Source organism: Anopheles funestus, chromosome 2RL (genome assembly GCF_943734845.2).
Source record: "Anopheles funestus chromosome 2RL, idAnoFuneDA-416_04, whole genome shotgun sequence".
Taxonomy (NCBI): Eukaryota; Metazoa; Arthropoda; class Insecta; order Diptera; family Culicidae; genus Anopheles; species Anopheles funestus.
In genome coordinates, this window is record NC_064598.1 from 28,279,787 (window position 1) to 28,303,303 (window position 23,517).

At 40.5% G+C, this 23,517-nt stretch overlaps 1 protein-coding gene across 4 annotated transcripts in view; it reads left to right on the forward strand.

The window, feature by feature from the left end:
• The window catches only part of LOC125766529 (MICAL-like protein 1), a 34,885-nt gene continuing 11,368 nt past the window's right edge, over positions 1-23,517 (forward strand). For 2 of the 4 annotated variants that reach the window (XM_049432557.1, XM_049432560.1), the window contains exons 1-4: positions 1-96; positions 458-597; positions 6,428-6,591; positions 22,533-22,694. In XM_049432557.1, the coding sequence (XP_049288514.1) occupies positions 22,543-22,694 (152 nt within the window). In that variant the 5' untranslated portion in view covers positions 1-96; positions 458-597; positions 6,428-6,591; positions 22,533-22,542. Of the gene's footprint in view, positions 97-457; positions 598-6,427; positions 6,592-22,285; positions 22,398-22,532; positions 22,695-23,064; positions 23,094-23,517 lie in introns of those variants that run through there. The other 2 variants (XM_049432558.1, XM_049432561.1) reach the window with 2 other exon arrangements.

The following is a 23,517-nucleotide window of genomic DNA, read 5'->3' on the forward strand; positions in this document are numbered from 1 at the left end:
GCCGTTATGTCAAAACGCCATTCCAAATTGAATCGTCGTGGTGTGAGGTCGCACTGTATGTTTTCTCTGCTCAAAACAAACAAATCGTGATCGAATGTGAGTTTTTTTTCTAGTGATAAACTTTGTGTTTCTTAATTATGCTTCACCCAGCGCATGTGTTTCTCTGTGTGTATAGTTTGTCTATCTGTGTCACGTGATAATTATGTTGCGTTTGCTAACATTTAAACACTTTGACATGCACTGAAGGCCTCTTTCGTCCATCGATCGATCGATCCGGACACCGCTGCGAAGCGCCAGAGCGGTGGACGATTTTCTCCATATGCGTTTCTTTACTGTTTTGGATATTTTCCGTTTTTCTTGTTCCGTGACGTGTAGAGCAGTGTAGCGGCACTTTCTTATGTTCATCCATATCCGTTTCTTTTTCTCTTCCAATCTTTGCTGTGCATTCATGGTTTAGAGCGTGATTATGTTGTTGGCATATGTGGCAAGTGAAATGTTGTACTAGTGCAGTGTTATCTTGATTTCGTACATATTGAAAGCCAGCTGAGTAGAAACAACAACAAGCATCGTACCGCTTTTGGGATAGCAAACGCAGGGGTAAGTTTATATCAAATCCTATGCTTCGGATGACTCATCATACCAGAACGGGTTTTATTCTGTGAACTTTTTACAAGTCTCTCGTAGTGTTCCTTCTCGTCACGGTCTGCACGGACGACCGAAAGTTGATCAACTTGTCAACATCAACCGTCCGGGTTCCGTGAGTAGGTGGGTTCAATCGCGCTTAATTGACGATAAGTCAGGTTAAATGGTCCACTGTCGTCGTCACATCAAAGGAAATCGTGCAAATTTCGACCCATTTCCCCACCACTGGCGAAGGTCACATCGAATCAATTAAGATCAAGCACGCCTTCGTTGCGAGGAAAACGGCATATATTGCGGCAGATGAATGCAATTCCGACCGACTTGATGGGTTGATTTTGGTTCAGTTAGTAGAAAGTGTTTCTTGACTAGCCACTGAATCTTTTGATCAGTAAAAATGGTAAAAATCAGGAGGATTTCATTATTTCATTTACTATAAATACTGTATTACTTGCGCACAATAATGATCATGAAAGCTGTTGTACTATTTCCCATCACACTGCTCGTTTGCTTATGGAAAAACGTCTACTTTGATGAAGTCTCGTTTATCACTCATTGTTTTTAATATTTCTAAAGCTCCAAATTAATCTAAATTATATGTTAAAGTAATATTTCCTATCTTTTCTAGATCTAATATGCATTTTTAATTTCGTTTTAGTAGCTTTCAATACTTCAAACAGATTAGAAACTTTATGGTGAATAAGTCAACTCAAACCACCGAACGTTGCGGTGTCATACCCGATCGTGCCCTTCTGTTGGATTGGTGTGGCTTTCGATCGTACGCATCACCGGTCACGCACATTTCACTCCGTTTGCTTCCGAATGTTTTTTGGGGATGATGTGCCAGTTGCTTCCCAACCATCATCCATCCCTGCTAGAAACAGGTTCCTACCGAGTGGAGTTTTTCTGTATCTAGATGTTTTCTTACATCTCTTCGCTTCCAGTCCAACGACTGACCTTCGCGCAGTGGTCATTTATAATTGTGATTAAACTACCCACGCACATTGCGTTCTCATGGTAATGGTCACATCTCGGCTACGCGTAACGTCCCGTGTTGACGAACTAAGAATTAGCAAGGCCTCGACAAACCGTGGTCGAGAGATAGATTCTAATCTGGCCTTTTCCCCTTAACCCTTAGAAATAACCATGCAGTATGGAATTGGAAGAGGAATTTTATTTCTTCTTTTTTATATTCTACAGTCAATAAAAAAATCAAAATAAATTTCAAAATTCACTTCTTAATCATTTAAAACAGATTAAGTTGGGACTTACATAAAAATAGTTATACAAAAACAAAAAACGAATAAAGTAAGTAAACAAAAAAGAGAACGATTCAAAAAGGTCTGTTCCATTCGAAAGGTTATTTGTTTCTCGTTCTAATCAAAAACCCCGTCTGACCGGTCTTGAGAAGTGGGAAGAGAAATCTCATTTCCTTTTTGGACATTCCCTTTCCAGAACACCGGTTAAACAGGCCATGTGTGAGAAATAGGATACGAATACAATCCTACGAACCTGGGGGGAAAAGAATCACAGGAAGTAACACTAGCATAAGCCATCCACAAGAGCGTACCAATGTGGCGGCTCATTCATTGTACGAAACCAGCAAACGTAACAAAATGAATGAAACGAGCATCGACTTAAACCCTTTCTGGTAGGCAAAACATTCGATGCGGCCACAGACCACAGACCTGACGTTAGGCAGCACCGATAAAGCCAGGTCAGGGAAGACAGGATCATCAAACTTTTCACCCGGTCAGCAGGTGTATCTACTGTGACTTTCTACCAACAACGGCATCGTGACAGCGATCGTGAACCGATCCACAACTTCCTATGTTTGGAAGTCTTTTTTTCTCTCTCTCTATCTCTCTCTCCTTTCCATCGTAAAGATAGATCTGGAATAAATTTTACGACTGTTGGCGTTGTGTTTTTGATCCAGTTTGGAGGTTTTTGTTTTTTTTTTTCGTTTCATTTTGTTTTGTCTGTTTTGCTTTTTAGTGGCGATCTTTTTTTTTTCTCGTCTCTTACCACGTGTCCACACACACCAGGATACTCTTCACAACCACTTTCACCACTAACTGCGCATTTTTAAAACAGCGCACACAATCAGAAAAGTGAATAGAAATAGGAGGGATTTTTTTTTTCGATAAGCTTTTCTTTCTTTTCTTGTCTTTTCCAGAGTAATAGATTGTGCTTGATTCATTATTAATTGCATGTGTTAAAAATGGTTACGCATCGTAAAGATGGAAGAGGATAGAGAAACACAGAGAGAGGGCTGCTTAAACAGTACATCATAATAAACGGCACTTGAAATTATCGTACGTATTTAGCACAACAAGCGGCGGAACAGAGCATGAGTGTGAGCCTCTTGAAGTTGGTTCATATCATGCCTTTAATGGTTCACATTCGGTTGCTGTCGGAGGGAAGAGATCAAGGGAATAGTTGTGCTGGACTTTTCTTCATAACTTCATATCAGCACGTTAATTTTTGTTTGCCAGATAAACACTGAGACAGAGCCCTTTTCAAACTGAGCAGAACTCTGGACCGCTTGTTGGTAAAGTAGGTTATCTCGTGCCATCGCCAATGCCATCGCTGGTGGAGATGTTGTCGAGTCTAAGGGATTTTTTCTATTTTTAACTAATACATACCCAACGCAAATCATTTTGTATGCATTATTAAAGCATTCGTTTTTAAAACCATTTAATATTTGACCATTTTTATACATGATCGTTTCACCCTGTTGCTTCAAAGCAAAATCAGGAAATGATCACAAAACAACAGCAGCAGCAGCAGCAAAATGCTCATCTGACCGTGAAACAAATTTTCCATTTTTTAACGATTGTGACTTTAATTCCGCTTTTGGCCTGCCACACTGTTGTTGTTTGCGTGTGTGAAGGTTGTTTTTCCACCCTTGATGATGGAACCGGCAGCCGCCTCTCAATGAGCACACGGCGCGGTAACCCAATTTACTCTTTCCGTTCTACCGCGCCAAAAAGGTCGGCGCACATTGCCTAGTTCTAGCGGTGAACGCCCGTTTCCTCGTGGTGATTATCGAAGTTTTTCCATTGATTCTTCGTTCTTCGATTTTGGGTCCGATTTCCCACACCGCTTTAACCGGTGCAGTTGGCCGGTAATGAGTTGGCGGGTTTTCGTTTTGTTTGCTTGTGTTCTAGCACGGAGCCTTAAGTTAATGATTGGACCATTTCGGTGTTCCAACGTGTGTTGGCTTATTGGTTTTTGATTTCTAAACGGAACGAACATTTATTACAAGTTTGTGTTGAATTAGTTTAATAACTTGGGTCCGTACCAATTAATACCGTTTACTCATCAATTATGGACGATGATAATTTAAGAAATTAAAGCAGTTATAAGTACACACTTCATGAAACACACGCGCGCACGTAATGATTGCTTATCGTTTTGTTTGAAGCATTCAGCACTCGGCACAAGCTGCTTATCGGTCGCGATTTGGATGATGTATGTTTAATGGACAACGTATTTTTTTCATGTCAATTGACAGTTTGAAGTTGTCTAGTGTCGTTTAATTTACTGTTTTAACTGAGGTGAATAGTACTGGGCGCAGATAAGGCAATTTGGTGACTGAAGTAGAAGTATTATTTTGAGTTCTTCCGTAGTTAGTACATTAATTTTACATGTTTATTCTATAGTAAAAATTCTTAAAAAAAACTAATTCTTAATTAATTCGATTGAAAATTCTAAACGATTTAACTCCATCCTTTTTTGGTAGAAACATTATGTCAAACCTTGGAGTAAAATGTACTTGACAAAATTGACCAAAAGATCCGATCATGCAATGCAAAAATTATCGCTTGATCGCTTGCTCTCGAGCAGCTACCATCTCGATGTTACCGCACAAGCATTCATTGCACTTTTACCACAATTGCTCCGTTTACCCAACCGTTCGTGATCATGCAATTTGGAGCAAAAGTTTCACATTCGTTCGATAGTTTTGTTTTTGTTTCTTACTTTCCCGCTGACCTAACCAACGAAATGATTACAGTTTCGTACCATCGCAATTGCCCAATCTACTACCGTACGATCGACGCGCAGTGAAATGACCTGATACGGATGCCTTTGTGTATTGGGGAATGATGGGTCCGTCTCATAGTTTGGCCCTAGGTCCTGTTGGGGCACTTCCATGGACATGGAGTTGCACAAGGAAATCCAAAGATTTTTGCATGATTGCATACTTTTGGCGCTCATCGCCCCCATCGGAATGGAATTCGCGGTTTCGCTCTGGCATCTGGCATTCCGAGCTACGCGTGGAATGACCGCCGGTACGGGTAAGGCACGGTCCGTCAAAGACCTTTCGCTACTTTCACATCACCGTTACGCAAGGTTCAACGAAAGGTGGCATTAGTTACTCCTAAACTGGGCGCTGGGTGTGTAATCGGATCAATGGCGGTGAGATCAGAATGTTTTATTATTACAGAATGTTGTATAAGACATATTTCGATTAAGGTTACTCCATCATTTATATGTATCTGTAAAATACTTTCGGAATTACCTTTTTTATATTTAAACCTTATTTTAAATAAGCAATTCAATTTGTAGGGATCCCATTTTATTTCCCATTTAAGGCTACCACACGTCCCCAGAAGTGAAAATCTGCTACTGGGTAAAGGTCCACTAAGGTATGCCCCTTGCTCAAGCTATCTTATTGGACGAAATGCATGATTAGATTAAGCGCAAAGGAAACACCATGCTCGGTGAACTTGTTGGCCAAGCTATTGGCAAAACCGCGAAACATTCACTCGTAGAAAGTTATGCTCTTGATATGGTGGGATCAGATCAGGGGTCATATATTAGGAGCAATGGTCGAGGTGTCATTGCATTGCAAGAACTGGGAAATCAAAATATGAAATTAGACATGAATCAGTAATTTCCCAATTCGATAAAGTTCGGACACTTGTCATTGCTTCAGTTCTACCATTCGACTACCGCATAGTTTGATCACTGCAGAACACTCTCACTGAAATATACTTCTTTTTAGTCGAATGAAGCATAAATCGGGGATCTTGTGTAGCTCTTCACATGTTAATGTAAATGATTTTCAAATTATTGTAAACATTCTGTAAGAATCCTTAATGGACAAATTTTAGAGCAAATCACTGGAAACTTACTCGCGCACCCAAGTTCTTGCAAAAGCTACGTCAGAAAACTAATTCCCGAAATGAAGAAAGGTTTCATCAAACACTGCCTGTATTAGTTTTTCAGCAAACTTTCATTGAACATCGGTACAACTTCACAACAAGGAAGTTTCAACGTCTACAAGGTTGTTGCGAATTTCCAGTTTATCGAACGTTTTGTCCTCGTCCTCGTGTCTAGGCAAGATCTGTACCGCGAAGGTTCGCCAAACACTTTCACAACCGTGCAAAGTTAGTTCTCCGGATCGGCCGGGATTGCCCGGAGGCAAAGCCCCTTAGGGCACGATGTTATGTGTAGGATCCACTACATCGTACGTTGTTAATGTTTTACGACTCGTGACGTTGTTGATCGATAGGGTAAAAAATAAAACTACACACACCGTGTAAGCGTGAGGTCGCACGCTACTTGTGTCTTTCCGTGGTTTGCTAAAGTGTACCCAAAGGCATTGAAATCGATAAATGTTTTAGTTTGGGAAAACCGTACACTAGCGCTCCGAGCCACTCCGATGTGGTTTGAAGAATTTTTTGCTGAATCCATGCCAATCCCCTGTTATGTAACATGCGTTTTCCATATTTATATAGTAATCACTAAAACAATGTTTCCTTTCTACTTTTCATTTCAGATTCTAACACACGCGGTATTTGGAATTGCAAAACTAAAGCTGTGCGACAATAGTATTTTGGGAACGCGTTTGCTAGAAAGTACGCACGAACATTATACGTTTGACCGTGTCCGGTGTCCTTGTTTGTTGAAAAATAAAGTTGATGTTGACTAATCTCATATTTGGTAAGTGTTTCGTACGCCACCCAGATTGTTCATTTTTATTTTAGGTGTGTCGCTTCCGAAAGGTTCCTATTCCTATGCAAAGCTCTCAACATTCGCCGTGCCTGGTAGGGATCACCGGTTGTTATTAAACTCATTAGGGGTTCGATTTGATTGATTCGATCCCGAATTCTCACCCACACACACACGCGGGCGCCTGGGTGGGAAACGTGCGTTTGGTTGCGTCATAGCATTTGGGGACCGTTTTATTACCCTCTTTTTTTTACTTAATTTGTTCGAGCTTTTTTGTGGTAGAGATTTGACCTGGTTTCCGACACGATGGTGTTTTTTTTGCTAATAGATTTCGTGGCGGTTACGGTGGTTTTAAAATTTATTACTTTTAATTTTATCACCTCACAACAATCAATGAACCCCGTAGCTGTTTGAATAAAGATTTATTCTGGTTTTTATTTATTTGCCTAAGGATTATTTACCAGCAAAGCGATTGAGTTTAGTTGCAAGGGTAAATTTACATTTTAATAAAATAATTTCCGCCTCGAACCTCATGCGAACGACATCACAGTGTAAGTGTGCCAAAATGTACACTTTCACATTGTCGAAAGTTATCTCGAATGAGGCGTATCGGTATCCAATTAAACTTGGCTGGTAGTTTAATTTAGTCAAGGAATCTGTTGCGAATTCAAGCAGCCCGGTGCATCGGCGGACGGTTTTTTTGTTGCTCACTTCCATTGTGGCACATTATCATCATTAAAAAGCTCATCTGTCACGGCGTATGTACTTTTCGCACTGTTACATGCGTACAAGACGTTGTTGTGGCTAAGAGCTGTGCGACGAAGATGCACAAACTTGTTTCGGAACAGAAAAAGTACAATGATTCGTTTCACTTCACGCACCGGATCGATGCCGGACCGTGCCACTCCCTCGAATTTGGCGGGAAATTTAAAGCAAAACCATGACATGTATTATACGGTTTTAACGGTTGTGCTATATGAAAGACTAGCGCTGGAACTAATGTAAACAGTGAAATGCCGTGTCTGTTTTAATATTGAACCGAAAGAAAGTGCAAACCTTGTTCACTGCAATGGGACGATGTGGATTTGCAACAAACGTCGACATCTGGTTTCGTTTGACCTGCCTTCATTTTCGTTGTTTAAATCCAATAAAATGGTATGGCATGACTTTTCATGAATAGAGATTAAGCTGCAATGAATTATTCACATCAGGCAAATAAAATCTCATGAAGCAATAATAACTTAAATTGATTATTAGTTTTTTAAATGTAAATTAGACGCATTTTACATGAAACAAACGCGCAAGATACTTTAATTGTTTTTGTGCGTGAGTAGAACTGCTTCCAAAACTTGATTATAAGCACTCTTGTAATGCTATGCATACCTGTAGTGTCCAAAATAAACTAGAGAAAGCATGAAACGAATCGTTTTTCGATTAAACAATGATAAAATTGCATCGCAATCGAATCGTACGTCGATACACATTCACTTCCAGCAAATACTTTCATCTCATCTCTCTTCTCTCTGACCCTGTAGATCGTTTCTTCCGTACGGCATTCGCATCCGGAGACATTACGTACGCTCGTGCGCACCCCACAGCTTATTAGTCGCGCACAGTCTTTACTGCCACGGGCGCATGAATCAACCCTTGCGAGCTTTCTGTGCGGCTAGTCAAATGGTTGCGTTTAGTGAACCTTTTTCGCTCCATCTTCCGGCCCAGCTTCGACCGACCAGGACCGGTTGCAAACGCAAGCTAATGTTTCCTTTTTCCTAAACGATTGCACCGCCAGTATGATCGCAACAGGGTACGCCGCGGTGCATAAACGATGACGACAAAACGGCCGGTGTACGGATGGTGCCGGCATTTGATGACGACGACCCCGGCATGTGCCGTGGAGTTTTCGCGTTGCGTTAGACAGGAAATGACCGGGCGACCGTCGGAAAGCACACGACCGATCGGGTCGGTTTTAGAAAGTTGTTGTTACCAGTCACAGACCAAGCGGGCTGAACGCAAGACTTTCGTTCGCTTTTGCTTGCACGACGCTCCTAAGACGTCCGTATTAGTGATGGTTCACTATATTTGAAGCAAAAACCAAATCTGCTTCATCACTTGCTAGAGCTGATGGATAAGTTGCTGTAAGATTATGGTTGTTTCGTAAATGTTAAGGAAGTTTTAATACTAAAATTTTAAATATTTTTTTTAATGGCTTCTCAATCTATTTCTTAATGTAAAGAAAATATTTCTTAGAGAGCTTTTTTTTACAAAAATTTCCTAAATTAATCATAATTTATTTACACCATATACATCTAATTGATCACATTTTTTTGCATTTTTAGGCAATTTTATAAGGCAATTGAGTGTCTGAAAAAAAAACAAAAGCAAATGTTCATGAAACAACACATTGTGGTACATTGTTGCACCGCGGGTCTTATAAACCAGGCGAAAAGGGAACGTTCTCCCCTTCTAAGGGCAAAAGCTCAATCCATAAAATATTGATGGGAATGGTAAAGGTAAAGAATCGAACATCGGCAAGAGTGAAAAAAAGAGGTGATTTGTGCAAAAGAAGGTGCAGCCAAATGAAAATGCACACAGCATACAATCAGTGTTGTGTATTTTTTTTTTCTTTTGTCTGTCTAATGCTATGATCGTTTTCGTTTTGTTTCGCTTTGTTTTTAACTCCTCTATGTTTCCCCGTGTTGTTTATAGGACACAGCCCATTCACTCTCGATCGATGGCTCGAAAGGTGCGGCTTTCGGGTTTTTTTGCTTCTTTTCTGTTTCCTTCTTCATCTAACTGATGAGACTTCAACTTGGTGAATGGAAGATTTTATCGCACGAGAAGACAGATTGCGGGCTCATTTTGTATCGTGAGCTGGTGAACAAACTGGCGAAAAGTAGCAACCAGAAAATTCACTCCGTTCTGTATGATTACTGCGGAAAATGACCAAAGCTGTAACGATCCTGATAATTAGATTTGTAAATAGAAAAACAGATACACAGCTGCATGACCGTTACTGGGTGCTTTTACTGTACATTAAATCAACGAAAACTGCATTCGACACTTTACTTCCACATTACTTTCGACGTAACTGGGATATAATTAACTAGCAACACGCACACTTAAATACAGCGACTAAGCCGGAAGGGCAAAAAAAGTTATGTTATCACGTAATCGATTACGGGACAATTAATCAAGTTAATTAATTAATTTAGCAATCTTCAACGAGGCAAGCTGGGAGAAAGGAGTATTAAAATGTGATCTGCTCCCCTATCCATGGTGGCGGTGGGTGCAACTAACTAAGCAACTAAACTTCTCGCATTTAACGCTTGGTGTTGGAAAGTGAGAGTGACTAATCGAGGAAATGAAGCTTTAGAAAATAAAGATTGCAAGTTTCCAGACTTCCAACCCCTGTTGATGAATGGTGTTAGGTTGAAATTTCCATTTCTAACGAACTCGCCGGTGGCTGTATAAATCAAATTATCGATTGATAGTGAATATTATGAAATCAAAAGTGAATTAGAGAGTTCGGTTATAGTTTCCACGCGCTCCACGCTAATGATGGACGGCGGGTTAGCATGGTACGGCCCTAATGATCAGCTCATAACCAGATGTGATAGTGAGAATTTAAATAATGTTAGTGCGGGTTCGTTTTATGAACCTTTAATTGGGTTTAGATATCGTAAAAAAAGATAATGAAACGCTTTTTTGTAGGATTCAAATACAATACCTTATTTATATGATGCGCTTTCAGATGCTTTTTGCTGTTTTATTTTGACATGAATAACGTTGGCTGCCACATATTGGGAATTTATTTCGATGTAAATATCTCATTATAAACATAAATACATTTAATAGCAATATTTATAAAATTCTATGCAAAAGTAAGACAGTTCTCGAACTGCACGGTTGATAGCTCAGTGTCTTCAAAAAATTGAAATTTGAAAATTAGGTCTTCTCCATCAAATAATCTTTTATAATCTTTGTTTATGTTCTCCTTAAAAATACCCTAAAAATGGAGTACATTACGAAAAAAAACAAGGAAGTTGATTCTATAGCTGTCAGCGAAATTAAAGAAAAAAACGCCGGCTGCAGTACACCGTACTAAATAAACCTTGGTAATTTTAGAACTTATGTATTTATAGTCGGTTTTGCATACGTTTTTTAAAGCTTCATTCAAAACAAGACACGGATAAAATGCACCCTCTCAACGTCACAAATCGGATAAACCACGTTCAGCAACGATACCGTGACGATCGGTGAAGCATGCAAACCAAGGCCCCGACTGTTTTGTACATGTTTGGTTTGCATCAAATGCACGTGTCTATGTGTGAATAAGTGGAGCCACCTATCTGGATTATGTTGCACAAGGTGGCAGAATTGCTGCATTTGCTGTTTTTTTTTTGTAGCAAATGACTCCCTGCTCCACCAAGGCTAAGACGATTTACTGCACAGCTCAGCAAACCCAACGCTCTCGGCGCAATAACACTCGTCCAGAATGGGACAAATGTGCTGAGATCATATTTCTTGGTACGATCACACAGTTCGCGGTGCTTTAATGTTGCCTGATGCGCTTAGGACTTGTAGACCGAGATGTGGCAGAATGTCCCACAGATTCTGTGCAATTCAGCTGCACTTTTTGGGTTTAGACGATGGAGCACTGTTCACATTGATGCTTTTATTTCATGAAATACGTAGCTTCACAACTGTAGAAGAATTGCCAACTCGTGGTAAAATGTTTTTTTTCTATTCAGTTGTAGGTTTTCCCCCAGCTTGTGTGTGTAAAATGGTGGAAAGATATAGCACGTAGCCCGAAACCGGTCCCAGAAACCGTACAACCGTCTTTATTTATTACGACCGCTGCAAGAAGTTTACAAGCTGATCCTTGAGATATTGCTAGACTAAGCAAAACATAGCCAAACAGCTTATTCGCTAGTTCAGTAAATCAATCTGGTCAACGGCGCAGTGTTTGTGTGTGTTTTTGCTGTACCCTTGGACATTCCCTCTGCGATCGTACGCATGGATGTTTTATTTTTAAAAGAAACCATCTCCTGTGGTAAACGGTTTTGTCCAACGTGCGCTGTACGCAAGCAAGTGTGCCTTTAGGATGCATTTTTCCTATTTTTGGTGTAGCACTGCAAGTAAATTCTATTTCTTCCTTTCTTGCATGGCGTACTAAATATACGTACGCCATAGCTGCACGACTTGGGAGTTATTTTAGTTCGTATTTAAATAGAAACGTCTAGCAAAAGAACCATGAGGCATTTTGTGTGTGAATGTCGAATTGAAATATGCGATTTTTGCTATGAAAAATGGAATCCAAATAAAAATCTAAGTTCGTCCAAATGTCCGGAATTGCTTATTAAAATTGTGATATTTGTAACCCACATAAAATGATCAATTAATCACATGTAACTGTAACGTAAATGCCTCGTTGTTGAAATTTAAATGACTAACCCAGATTCACTGGAAATTTCATCAAGATTCATAATTTAAACGAAACTAGCTATTCCCCAACATTGGCGGCATCCTTGTGATATGTTTATGGGCAATCCATATCTTTCCTGAGTGTTCAGTGGAATGAAGAAATCAATACCTGAAAAGCCCCGTGAAAGGTACGAAGTACATCGTTTCTGAGAGGTAAACAAAAAAAAAAATTTGCGAAGCACGAATGAAGAAGGATCGTTCAATTAGGCAAGATTCAGGACTACAATCAGATCGGCTTCCTTTATATCGCAGCATTTATTTTTCACATCATCTTTTAGCTTCATCTTGCTGTGTACTTGCAAAACAGAACACACACACACAAAAAGAGTCAAGCCAGTCTTTAGCGCTGCAACATTGCAGTCCCGGCCCCGGGGATCCAACGTATCCGTGTCACCGAAGTCACTTTGCCTGGCAGTGGTCAAGACGGCCTACCCCCAGCTATAGAAAAACCGGTTCTCGAGTCTGGTCGATTTCCAAGAATCATGCTTCACCTCGAACCAAAAACCACGAACAGAAAACTGATGCCAAACGGTGTTGACCACCGAGGGCGATCCGTGGCTGTGAGTGTCTCATTTCTTATGCGTTGCTTTCGTTCGCAAACCAGAACCAGAATACTGATTCTTTCACGGACCCTCGGTGCATGGAAGCAATCATCAGGCGTCGTCTTGGTGGCCACCTCGAACCAAAAAAAAAACCTATTCCGCTGCTGTCGACTGTCTCAAGCGCCCTGTGTGCTTTTGGGTGAGGCGATCTTCACTTGTTTCTTCCCGAATGCCCCCCAAAAGTCAGACTTCTCTTCGAAATCTCGTTAGTCGTGAAGGCGAAAACCAGTTTGCTGACCTGATTCTTGTTAAGAGAGCACATCGATTCGGTCAGAAGGGCTACTATCATCGATGCTCTTACTTCAGTTCAGGCAATGTATCGATCGTGGATGCGTTTTGCAGTACTTCCGCCAGTAAACGATCGTTCGACTCGATTGGGATAACGCTCTTCATGAAACGTTTTTTATGAAAATTTGGTTTGCGCTCAAAAAAAACTAAAAATACAGTTCACTTTTAACACTAGAACTACCAACCGTTTTAAGCGTTTTTCGTTCGTGGTTAATTTTTAAGCAATTTTGAAGAGTTGGAGTATATTTTATCGTTTATTGGAGATCGTATTAAAGAATATAATGGGTATAATTCATGTTTTAAGAAACGTTAGAATTGTTTAACCCCAAAAAATAATGTGATGAAAATGAAGCGTTTCAGGCAAAATTACTGATCCGGTAGTTCTAGTGTTAAAAAAGTGATCTTGTCATTATAAAGGCATCGGGCATTAAGCTTCAAAAACTATGCATGATTAATACCATCCAATGTATAATGTAGCAGTAAATCTCCTTGAAACACTCATCCTTCCACTGCATATCGTGCATCTGTGATTTTCCCTGCTGCGTTTCGATTGCGTTAACGATAGCATTTTAAAGTTACTGACAGATGACAGTTTCATTTTCGTTTTCACTTTAATGTTCAATCCATTCGGTTGGCTCTCTGGGGCTACACGCATAAGTCACGCATGCTGCCGCCGACAAGGTAAATGCGTGAACGTGCGCCAGTTGCACAACCCTTTCTCTTTCTCTTTAAAGCAGATATGTTTTCTCCCCTTTTTTTTACATAAACACACACAGACAATCTGGTCATCTGGATGCTGTGGTTTGGGAAGTTGGTGGAAACTATATTGCGCCAACAACGGCACAGTACGTAATGGCGCATTTTCCATTGCAAGTTCGTCGTATGTTTTTCTAACCGCGTGTTAGTTTGTTTGGTTTTTTGGTTTGGTCTTCTATTTCCCCTTTGGCGGTCCCTTTCAATCTAACGCGCCACCTTAGAGGAGACCCACCCAGTTTGGTTGTTCGTACACTCAATTTGGAATAGTAATTGCACGTGGTACGTAAAGCAATTCTCCAAGACAAACACACTCACACATACTGTGTGGTCATGTTTGAAGTTGATTTGAGAAACGAGAAAACATAAAATGAACAAAGAGCAATGACCAGCCTGCGCCGTCAGACGTCGGTGACTGTTTTTTTTCGTGTGTGCCTCTTATGCACCTATGGACCATTAGAGGTGTTTAGTGTCGTGGGAATACCGTGTATGCCAGTTATCAGCCGTGTCGGCTGTTGTTTTAGAGCTAATGTCATTTGTCTTTATGACCCCTTAATGGTATTTAAAGTATTCAACGAAGGTTCACAAACTGTCCGCCGCCGGGGGTTGGTGATGCAGTCACGATTAAGTAAATGCAGTTTATGTCTCAATCGCATTTAGTAATGTAATAAAATAATAACATACATTAGACGACGGATTTGAAAGGTTTGCATTTTTTGCATGTAAGTAGGAAATATATTTTTGTTTATTAACACTAGAACTACCGGACCAGTCATTTTGATTGGAACGCTTCATTTTCATCACATTGTTTGGGCTTAAACAATTCTAAGGTAGTTGAAACATGTGTTTTAAATATGAAACATATAATAATAAAATGTGCTCAAACTTTTCGAAATTGTTTAAAAATTATTTATTTATTTATTTATTCATAAAGAACGGCCTGGCATTGTTTAAAAATTAATTACGAACGAAAAATTAATGCTCGCCTTAGCTATTTTTTTGGGAAAATTAGCAAAATTTAAAAAAAAAGATGTATTTTAATGCGAATTTGTTGAAATAAGTTTCTTTTCACTCAAATAATGTTTTACATAAAAAAAGAATAAAAAATAATAAAAAAAATATCTAAATTTGAAAATGTTCTAAGGCTATTACCTAAGCTTTTTTTTGGAAATTTAGCAAAATTTATTAATTGATGTACTTTAATGCGAATTTGTCTAAAATAAAAATAAGAAATAAGTTTCTTTTTACTCAAGTAATGCTTTAAATAAAAAAAAAGAATAAAAACAAAAAAATCTAAAAATTTGAAAATTTCCTAAGGCCTTAGCTTTTTTATGAGTAATTTACCAAAATTTATAAATTGATGTGTTTTAATGCGAATTTGTTGAAATAAGTTTCTTCTCACTCAAATAATGCTTTAAATAAAAAAGAATAAAAAAAATTAAAAAAGTTTTGTTCTAGTGTTAAATAAAATGTTTCGGTGAAATTCTTTTTTAGTAATATTTTGACTCAATTTTTCCTTCACGAGCTCAAGAGATGTACAGCTTGGTAGTTAAATTAAAAGAACGATCCACTTGCCATTGATGTCACACCCATCTGTGTCACGGACAAAATAACGGATGAAGTAAGAGAGGCATCATCATTTCTAATATGATGCCACAGCCTCATTGCATGCTTCACCAGGTCATCGATCAACGGGTGGCCCGGTACGTGAATTATTACAGCCGTGTCATTCGTCGATCGAATCCTACTACATCCACTTTCCCATCGCTTCATGACATGGTGCCGTCTGATCCGATCCACTGCAGCACCAACCCTCCCCGACTCCGAGGGAGTTTCACGCCAAATTCAATTATGGAACTGTCGATTCCATAATTTCTGCTCGGAGGTTTGCCGAAGGCGTTTCTTGCCATAATAGTCATCTCTTTCGCGAAACGGTTTTGATGGGAAAGGCGGTATTCAAAAGGCCGTGTGGAGAGAACAAAACTGGTTGCTCTCTAATTTGCATGCAGCCGGCAGCAGAAGTGTGTGTTCTGTGAATGAGTTCATGGCAACATGTTCAAACCGTTTTTGTACATTCACATCTCTTGCGCACCACCTTCTTTCGCAAATAGCTTGGAAGAAAGAAAAAAAACCACGCTGCAAGTAACCTTCAGTCAGGTGATGATGTCCGATTGGGTAAATTTGGGATCCATCAAATTGAGAGAAGTAAGCACATACGACGCTGGGGAGGTTGTGTTGTTTTTTTTCTCAGGTCGTTGTGGTGCACTTTACCAGTAGAAACGTTCTGAGTGTAGTGTCCCCTCGTAGGTAATGGTTTTTGTGTGTGCTTAATCTGACGTCAAACGCGACGAAGCGTAGTTGGATGCGGGCGGTATGCCGGGTTCGTCGCCTAACCGGGTTTTGGAGGCCATTGAAGTTCTTTGTTTTGTGAGTGTTGTAAACCGAAACGATCGTAAGGCAAAAAAAAGCAAAGGCACACTCATTTCTTCACCAAAAATCTTCAACCGATCACTTTCGGACGAGGTCGATGGTCGCCGTTCAGAGGTGCATGAAGGAGTTGTTGTGGGGGGGTTTTTCCTTCTTTTGGCTTCTCCTATTCTGTGTTCTCATTTCAACGGTTTTTCGTTATGCGAGCTGTGGTGCGGGCGTCCCCAAAGGTATGAATGTTTCTTTTCAGCACCATTTTTCTCCACAGTTTTGGTAAACTGTGATTTCTTCGCCACCACTACGGCTCTATGACTCACCGGCATATAGCGACACTGCGTGAAGTGCAGATAAAATGCCCACCCCCCTTCCGAATGTCCAACTCTTTGAGAGTAGCTCAATACTTTAGCAAAACCACAAAGCTTTCGGAGACTAAGACACGTTATGTTTCAAGTGAAAATGTTACTGTAAAACAACAACCGCAAACGCCGCACTCTTACCGCACGGTATTTGTTTGTGATGGCGTTTACGAAGCAATTTTTGTTTTTGTTTTTTTGGGTCTCAGTAGAAGAATAGAAGGTTGGGGTTTTTCTTGTGTAGCGTATATTTATATGTTTATTTATGCTTTCTTTGATTGAAGATGCGAATTGAACCCCGTTTTTCTTCTTCTTTGTGTTTCTCTTTATTCGTCACACTTACATTTCTCTTCACTCGTCCGAAAAAAGGGGGGTTTTGTTTGTATTCTGTGAATGTGTTTTGTTGTTGTCTTCCTTCCATTCTCACAGTCATTTTATGCTTCATTATTTTGTACTTTGGTACCGTGTCTTTTTTTTATGGTATTATGACTTACCCGATTTCACGCGAATGTCTCTGTGTTAGTACTTTTCTTCCGTCACAAAACGGTTGGTTCGGTGGTTTGGTACTGGTCCGTTGTATCTTAACAATTGTGGAATCTTTTGGTGATATTTTGGACGGTGCACATTTAGAGTTTCTGTGAATATTGAGCTTTTGTTATGTCCGGCGTACGGCTTTTTTGGGAAGCGTGTCCTTCCCAAAAGCTGTCGGTAGATACACCGAAACGTCTATTCAGTGAAAAGTGATAATTTTAATATTCGTTCGTAATATGTGCGTCAAATTATGCTGCTGCCATCTTGTCTTTTGTTACGCTGTTACCCCTTAATCTCGTCTTCTTGTCTAGTGTACGATACGCGACCTCACCGGGCCATAACTCAGAGGGCGGCTGACATCTTCTTCCACGTTTTGTGACGTTTTGCGGTAGATAAACCACGGTTCCCCTTATTTTTCAGTACAGTGTTAGGAAAGATGGCAATCAAAAAAAAAAAAGAAAAGGATGAACATTTCGTTTCCATTTACTTTCACATATACGACACGGTTTATGGTTTTGGAAACTTGCGGTACGGCGACAGTGCACTATTATTTACGGCGTGTACTATTACCACAATTAACGTAGGTGTGGAAAATGATTGACGAATGGTGTTTAGCGTCCGTAAAAGCCAGCAATGAGTCATGCACCGTATAGAGGGATTGATGCATCAAAAAAAGTTTGGTAAGAAATGTTAGGACATCGATTTTGTTCAACTGTTCTATTGTTCACAAAACAAGCAATTCAATTGTAAAACAACAGCATGTACTTCATTGGAACTGTTTACAATGCTGGCGTCACAAGAATTGGCGCCTGTACCCTTTCAATTGTGGGCTTCTAAATTGAAAACTTATGTGCTTGTCTTGATGGCTATTTATTCCAGCCACTTGTCCGTACGAAAAGCCACTTCAAATGTTGGGATACTTTTTATTTCTTAACGATTCCTTCATTACTCAGCTCCAAAAAAAAAAACGAGCGTTCTCCCGTGTTCTTGAAGACAACACACTTCGCGTACACCGGCACTTCGTAACAGTTCTTAACGCCATCGGGTGCTTTTTTGGAAGATTCGTTCAGAAACGTTGAGGAAAACGAGAGACGCTGAATGTTTAAATTACGGCTGGTGGTAGCGCGAGAACTTCTGGACGTTTATTGCCCTACCCTCCCCGCCTCTGCACCATAAATCATATCATTAACCTGAATTGCAAGGTTTCACGTTACAACCCTGCTGGAATAAATCATGCACAGACGGACCCTTGACCATAATGTTGAAGAATAACAGCGTTCCTTGAGCTTTGAAGTTCTCGTGAATAGTTCAAATTAGGCCTTTCTGGGAGAGTTCTGTGTAACGGTGCTTTCTATTTTTGTGGATAAACGATCGGAAGCTCTTTTATTTTTATTTTTTTAAACGAAGCAAGTAAAACTAGTACTTTAAAAGTTTATGAAGTTTTGAAGTAATTTATAAACAAACTAGCTGGGCCCTGTATGATGTACTGCCGCTATTGAAGACATATTTTTTTCGCGTAATATTTTATTTGTCACATAACCGAACACATTGTACACCGATGTCCAGTAGCGATCCAAACCCTGTGATAACGGTTCCTGTACCCCGAAACAAGAAGCTGCTATTGTTCTAGCCGGGACCAGATGGTTGAGTAGCGAGACCATCCATGGTACCGTATATGTTAATCATTTTTCCTTTACTTTCTTTTCTTCACGCACCGTACGGTGTACGTAAAGGCGCCATCTGGCAGAAATAAAAAAAAGACCTTACGCGAGAGACGAGGGCCAAAAGGTACACAAGAAACGAACCGCACCCCGCATGGTCATTGAGCTTATATGGTGGCGCGATTGCGCTTTGCGCTCATCGGGATGCTAATGGAGCTTTCTCCATTAAAGCAAGTAGTGCGTTTTGATAACATTATCCAGTTCCAGCTGCGGCAAGTGGCTGTTACACGGCGATATAGTCAAGCGGTGAAAAGTTGTTCCGCTCCGGCTGGTGGTTGTTTGCAACACCGAACACCGAGTGTTTGGCTCGGTCGATCAAAACACTATTTGCAAGAGGGTGCCGCCCGACTGCAGCCCGATACAGCCACTTGTGTGTGATTCTTGTTTTAGTGAAGATTGGTCGCGTTTTTATTTGCTGTCCATCGCGACACCGTACACACGACCCTATGTGTTTATTAAGTTTTATTGAGCAGGATCCGCGTTTGAAGCCGGTATATCCGGAACGATCGCCGGTGCAACCGAATGGAGATGGACACACTGTCAGCAACGCGATGACATATCTTGTATGGTAATAAAGTAATTAAAATAATGATTATTTCCGCCCTGTGCTCCGTTGTAGCTCGTTGTTTACGCTGACATTGCACGATAAATCCCGGACTCGCCGTGTCATCGACGCCTTTCACGGTGGCACGGTAATGTCCGTTGTTATTCGCTTGCTTGTAACTTGGCATCGTTTGCAGCGATGATGATGATTTCACCTGAGAGTGTCCCTTTAAGATGTCCCTTGCACTCATAGTTATTCAATGTAGCAACTTCTCGCGCGGTTAAACTTTAATTGTGTGAGATGTAATATTACTATCGTTTTATTTATTACAAAACACTAAAGTATTATTAGTGGTGTTGTAAAAAAGGACTTCCTTTGATGCAAAAATTTCTCCACTAGACATTTAGCATAAGAAGTAACATACTCCAAAACACACAGATTTATTTTTTGCGGATAATTTTTCTATTGCAACTGTATGGAGCTTAGGAATTGTAAAAAATTGAGATATGTACCATAACGCATCCAAACTTTAAAGTCCTTCTTCTTATGTGACACTACAACCTCAGATATTGAGTAATTTTGGCCAGCCATTCCTGGGTTTCTTAGCTTTATTTAGCTGTCAATAGGATAGTCAGTTCTGTGTACGAGTCCGGATGGGATTTTATACCCGTTCCTCCCGTGTAAAGAGCGGCTTCGATACCACCAGTCTGCCCAAAGAATGAAGTTAGGAACTAAAAGAAATGAGATACACCGGAGAATCTCTTATAAATGCTCTTAAATTTGAAGTACAAACTGTTCTTACAGTACGCGATTCTTCTTGGCGTAACGACCTCTGAGGTCATGCCGGCCATTTCTGGCTAACTAGACTTATTTTTATCACGTCAGATCATCGCCAGATATTCAGTCCTTGCTTTGCGGTCTGGATGGAATTTGATACCAGGTCCTGTCTTGTGAAACCGGCGCCGTTTATACTATACAAACGACAAACAGTTCTTTTAGTACCCGATTACAAGACGTTAATAAGATGGTATGATACGGTGATAACTAAATTAGCGTTCCATGTTAGAACACGCAGCAAATATGGGCAGCAAAAGAAAAACACATTTTCCAAGCTTTATCAATTATCTCAATACTTCACACCATCATACTTCGATGGCAAAATGTGGGCCATTTCTTATCGGACAACCATCATCCAGCAAGTGGTCTCCGTTGTGTGCCAATCTCTAATCTGCATGTTGTGCTCATCCAGAGAACAAGATATACCAGAATAACCGTTTAACCGGGTAGTTGGATGCTGCAGTGTGGCTACATGTACATCCCAACCGTAAGAGTGGCTTGTAATTAATTTTTACCGTTTGAAATTGTGAATCGATCGTAATCTGGCACGACATGTTTGTGAACAGTGTTTGCCGGTGGGGGGAGGGAGTATTTTGTTTGATTTCGCCTAACGTACGTAAAGTAACATTGATTTATTTGCATTAAAAGAAGCTACAACGTTCGAAGTTGATTTTATTTAATGAACTTACAATATTCATGTGATAAAAAAATGCATCACTGATCATTTGAATTATATTTGAGTACAAATATTTTTTTTACAGTTTTAGACTATTTGTTTTTTATTTATAAGTAACTAAAAAACAACAGTAAAGTTGGCTGTCACGTTGATTTCAGCCTTTAGTACATGTGCTTCTCCCATAGCTAGTACACAAGATTATCCTTATTTGGTAAAAATACATTACTCAATCACATCAATCGCTGTCAGGTCTGCCACAAACACGGTAAACGGTCCGGTTCGGCACTGAAGAACTTGTTTCAGTGCTTGATTTCCGGTCACTCAGGGTTCACGATGGTGGTGCTCGAGGTCCATATCCATAAATGGGGTTTTGCTGATTGGTGGTGGTGGTCGTTGTGCTGATTGGAAACTAGCAATATAATACGGAAGAGTGTACCCGGTGATTCGGTCTGTTGTAAAAGGGAAGAAGGTTAAATTCGTACTTCCGACTCACCAGGAAAACCGTATATTGCCCGTAGCTTGTTTCTTTTAATGTTTTTGGAAAGCTGGCAATCTTCCATCTCCGTTCGCCGTTTTGTCTGTAGATAGTCCAAAAAAGGAAAGAACGCTACCCTCGCTACGGTCGGGTATAATAATATTCCCATATCATTCGCGGATAGTACATACGGTAGTGGTATTGTATGAATTATCGTAAACACCACGTTCCGACGACTTCATCTCGAAAGCGCCTTAAAGAGAGAAAAAGAAACAACATAAACAATCTTTTATGCTTGGTGGACTTCTTCATTCATGGGTTTTTGGGTATTGTGGTATTGTGTCGACCTTTCCTATCCTTGACGGGGAAAGGGAACTGTTTGGTGTTTGTATAAATCACCATTTACCAAGGCTATGATAAGGGGAGTGGTGAAAAAAAAAAATGCTGGCTGAGTCCGAAGGTGAAGTGGCACATGGAGACAGTGCACTCCCTCCCTCAACCACTCTTAGTGACTGCTGTTGCCGTGGTAGTAGGGGCTGTCAGCAAGTGACTTAATGATTTGAAAGAAGCAAAACACTGCACCTTAATGTTGGGAAGAAGCAAAAGAAATAAAAAAAAGGTTATATCCAACGCTGCTGTATCACAATCTCTAACCTGTGGAGACGAAAACGGTTGGGTAAGTGGTAAGCGGTCACGCACGCCCTAGTGCTTTGCCACCGACTAACACAGCGGCGACGTACCTGCCGAACGATAACGACTGTGACGTCGTGCAAGTGACGAACCCTCCAAGCTCCAAGCCAAGGGTCACTTTAAGGTGGGGAGGGGGACGGAGGACATGGAGGACCGTGGTGGAGACGTGTTTTGTTGTTGCGCGTTGTTGTTGACCAAACGGGCGTACGGAGCGTGCGCCGGGTGGAGATCGGTCTGGCACGCATCGGTGCGTCCATGGTGGCCCCCGCATCATCGTGTGCGCTCGGCGCTTTCGTGCCGTCCGCTTAAGTTCAGTGTTTAACGAGAGCCCTACCAGACCGGACGTCGTAACCCGTCGACGACTTTCCGAAAGCGAAGTTTCGCGCTTTTTTTAAACTGATTCAGTTTAACATTAAGTAATGAAAGGCTGCCTCTACCATTCCGCGTTTTATAATTTTTCTAATCAAAATTTTCTTTTTTTTCTCTCTCTTTTTTCATGTTCGTTGGTGACTGTTTGTGGTGGTGTTGCTGGGTGGTTCTGTAATCTGCAGAAAATTTAGCATGTCCGAACGTCGTGGAACGAAGGCACTAGAGTTATGGTGCCGCCGAATAGCCGAGGGCTACAAGGATGTTAAAATCACGAACATGAGCACCTCGTGGCGGGACGGTCTAGCTTTCTGCGCCATTATTCACAACTTCCGGCCGGATTTGATGTAAGTATAGCATATACCCAGTGTGTCTGTGACAGTGGCCGTGCGTGTATATATACATGTCTTAGGTTTTATCTGATTCCTTCGCTTTCTTTACACAAAAAACACTGAGAAAGCTCCTGCTAAACACGCTAAACCCAGCCACAACATTGATGTTGAACTAACCTGGTACCAAACAATATTACCCCTCATACACACACTCGACACAACATAAACAATCAATAACTCTCATTGTTGCAGTTACAACCGCCACACACGCTCTCTTACTAACGCTTTCTAATCGAATAATTTTGTTTTTCGGCTTCTTGCTTTCCCAAACCCAAAACCAAACCAAAAAAAAAACCAACAAACCATCCACTTCCACACGTGATAGATACTAAACTAATCGTCTTTACACACACAGTAAGTATATGTTTCATGTTTTTCGGTGTGTTGTTAAGCGGAGAACCACCTTCACGGCCAGTTTGAAACGAAAAAAAAAACAACAAACCAAGTTTTCCTGCGTGTATTTTGTTGTGGTTTTTCATTTCATTTTCTTGTGTGCGAGTGTGTGTTTTTTTTGTAGAAGAAATGTGAGAGGACCTTTTCGAAACTACCTGTGTGTGTGTGTGAGAGGTTTGCTCCAATTTTTATGCGATTTAATGATAGTGTTTTAATGCTACCCATCCCTATTTGTGAAGAGAGAAAAACAAAATCCAGTTTCTCAGTGCGGTGTCGGTTTGATGTTTAATTTTTACATTATAAGCGGTGAATAGATATGCCGATTGAAGTGGCTGAATGTGACTATACAGAAAAAAGGGACGTTTTATAAACCTACAATCGTAAC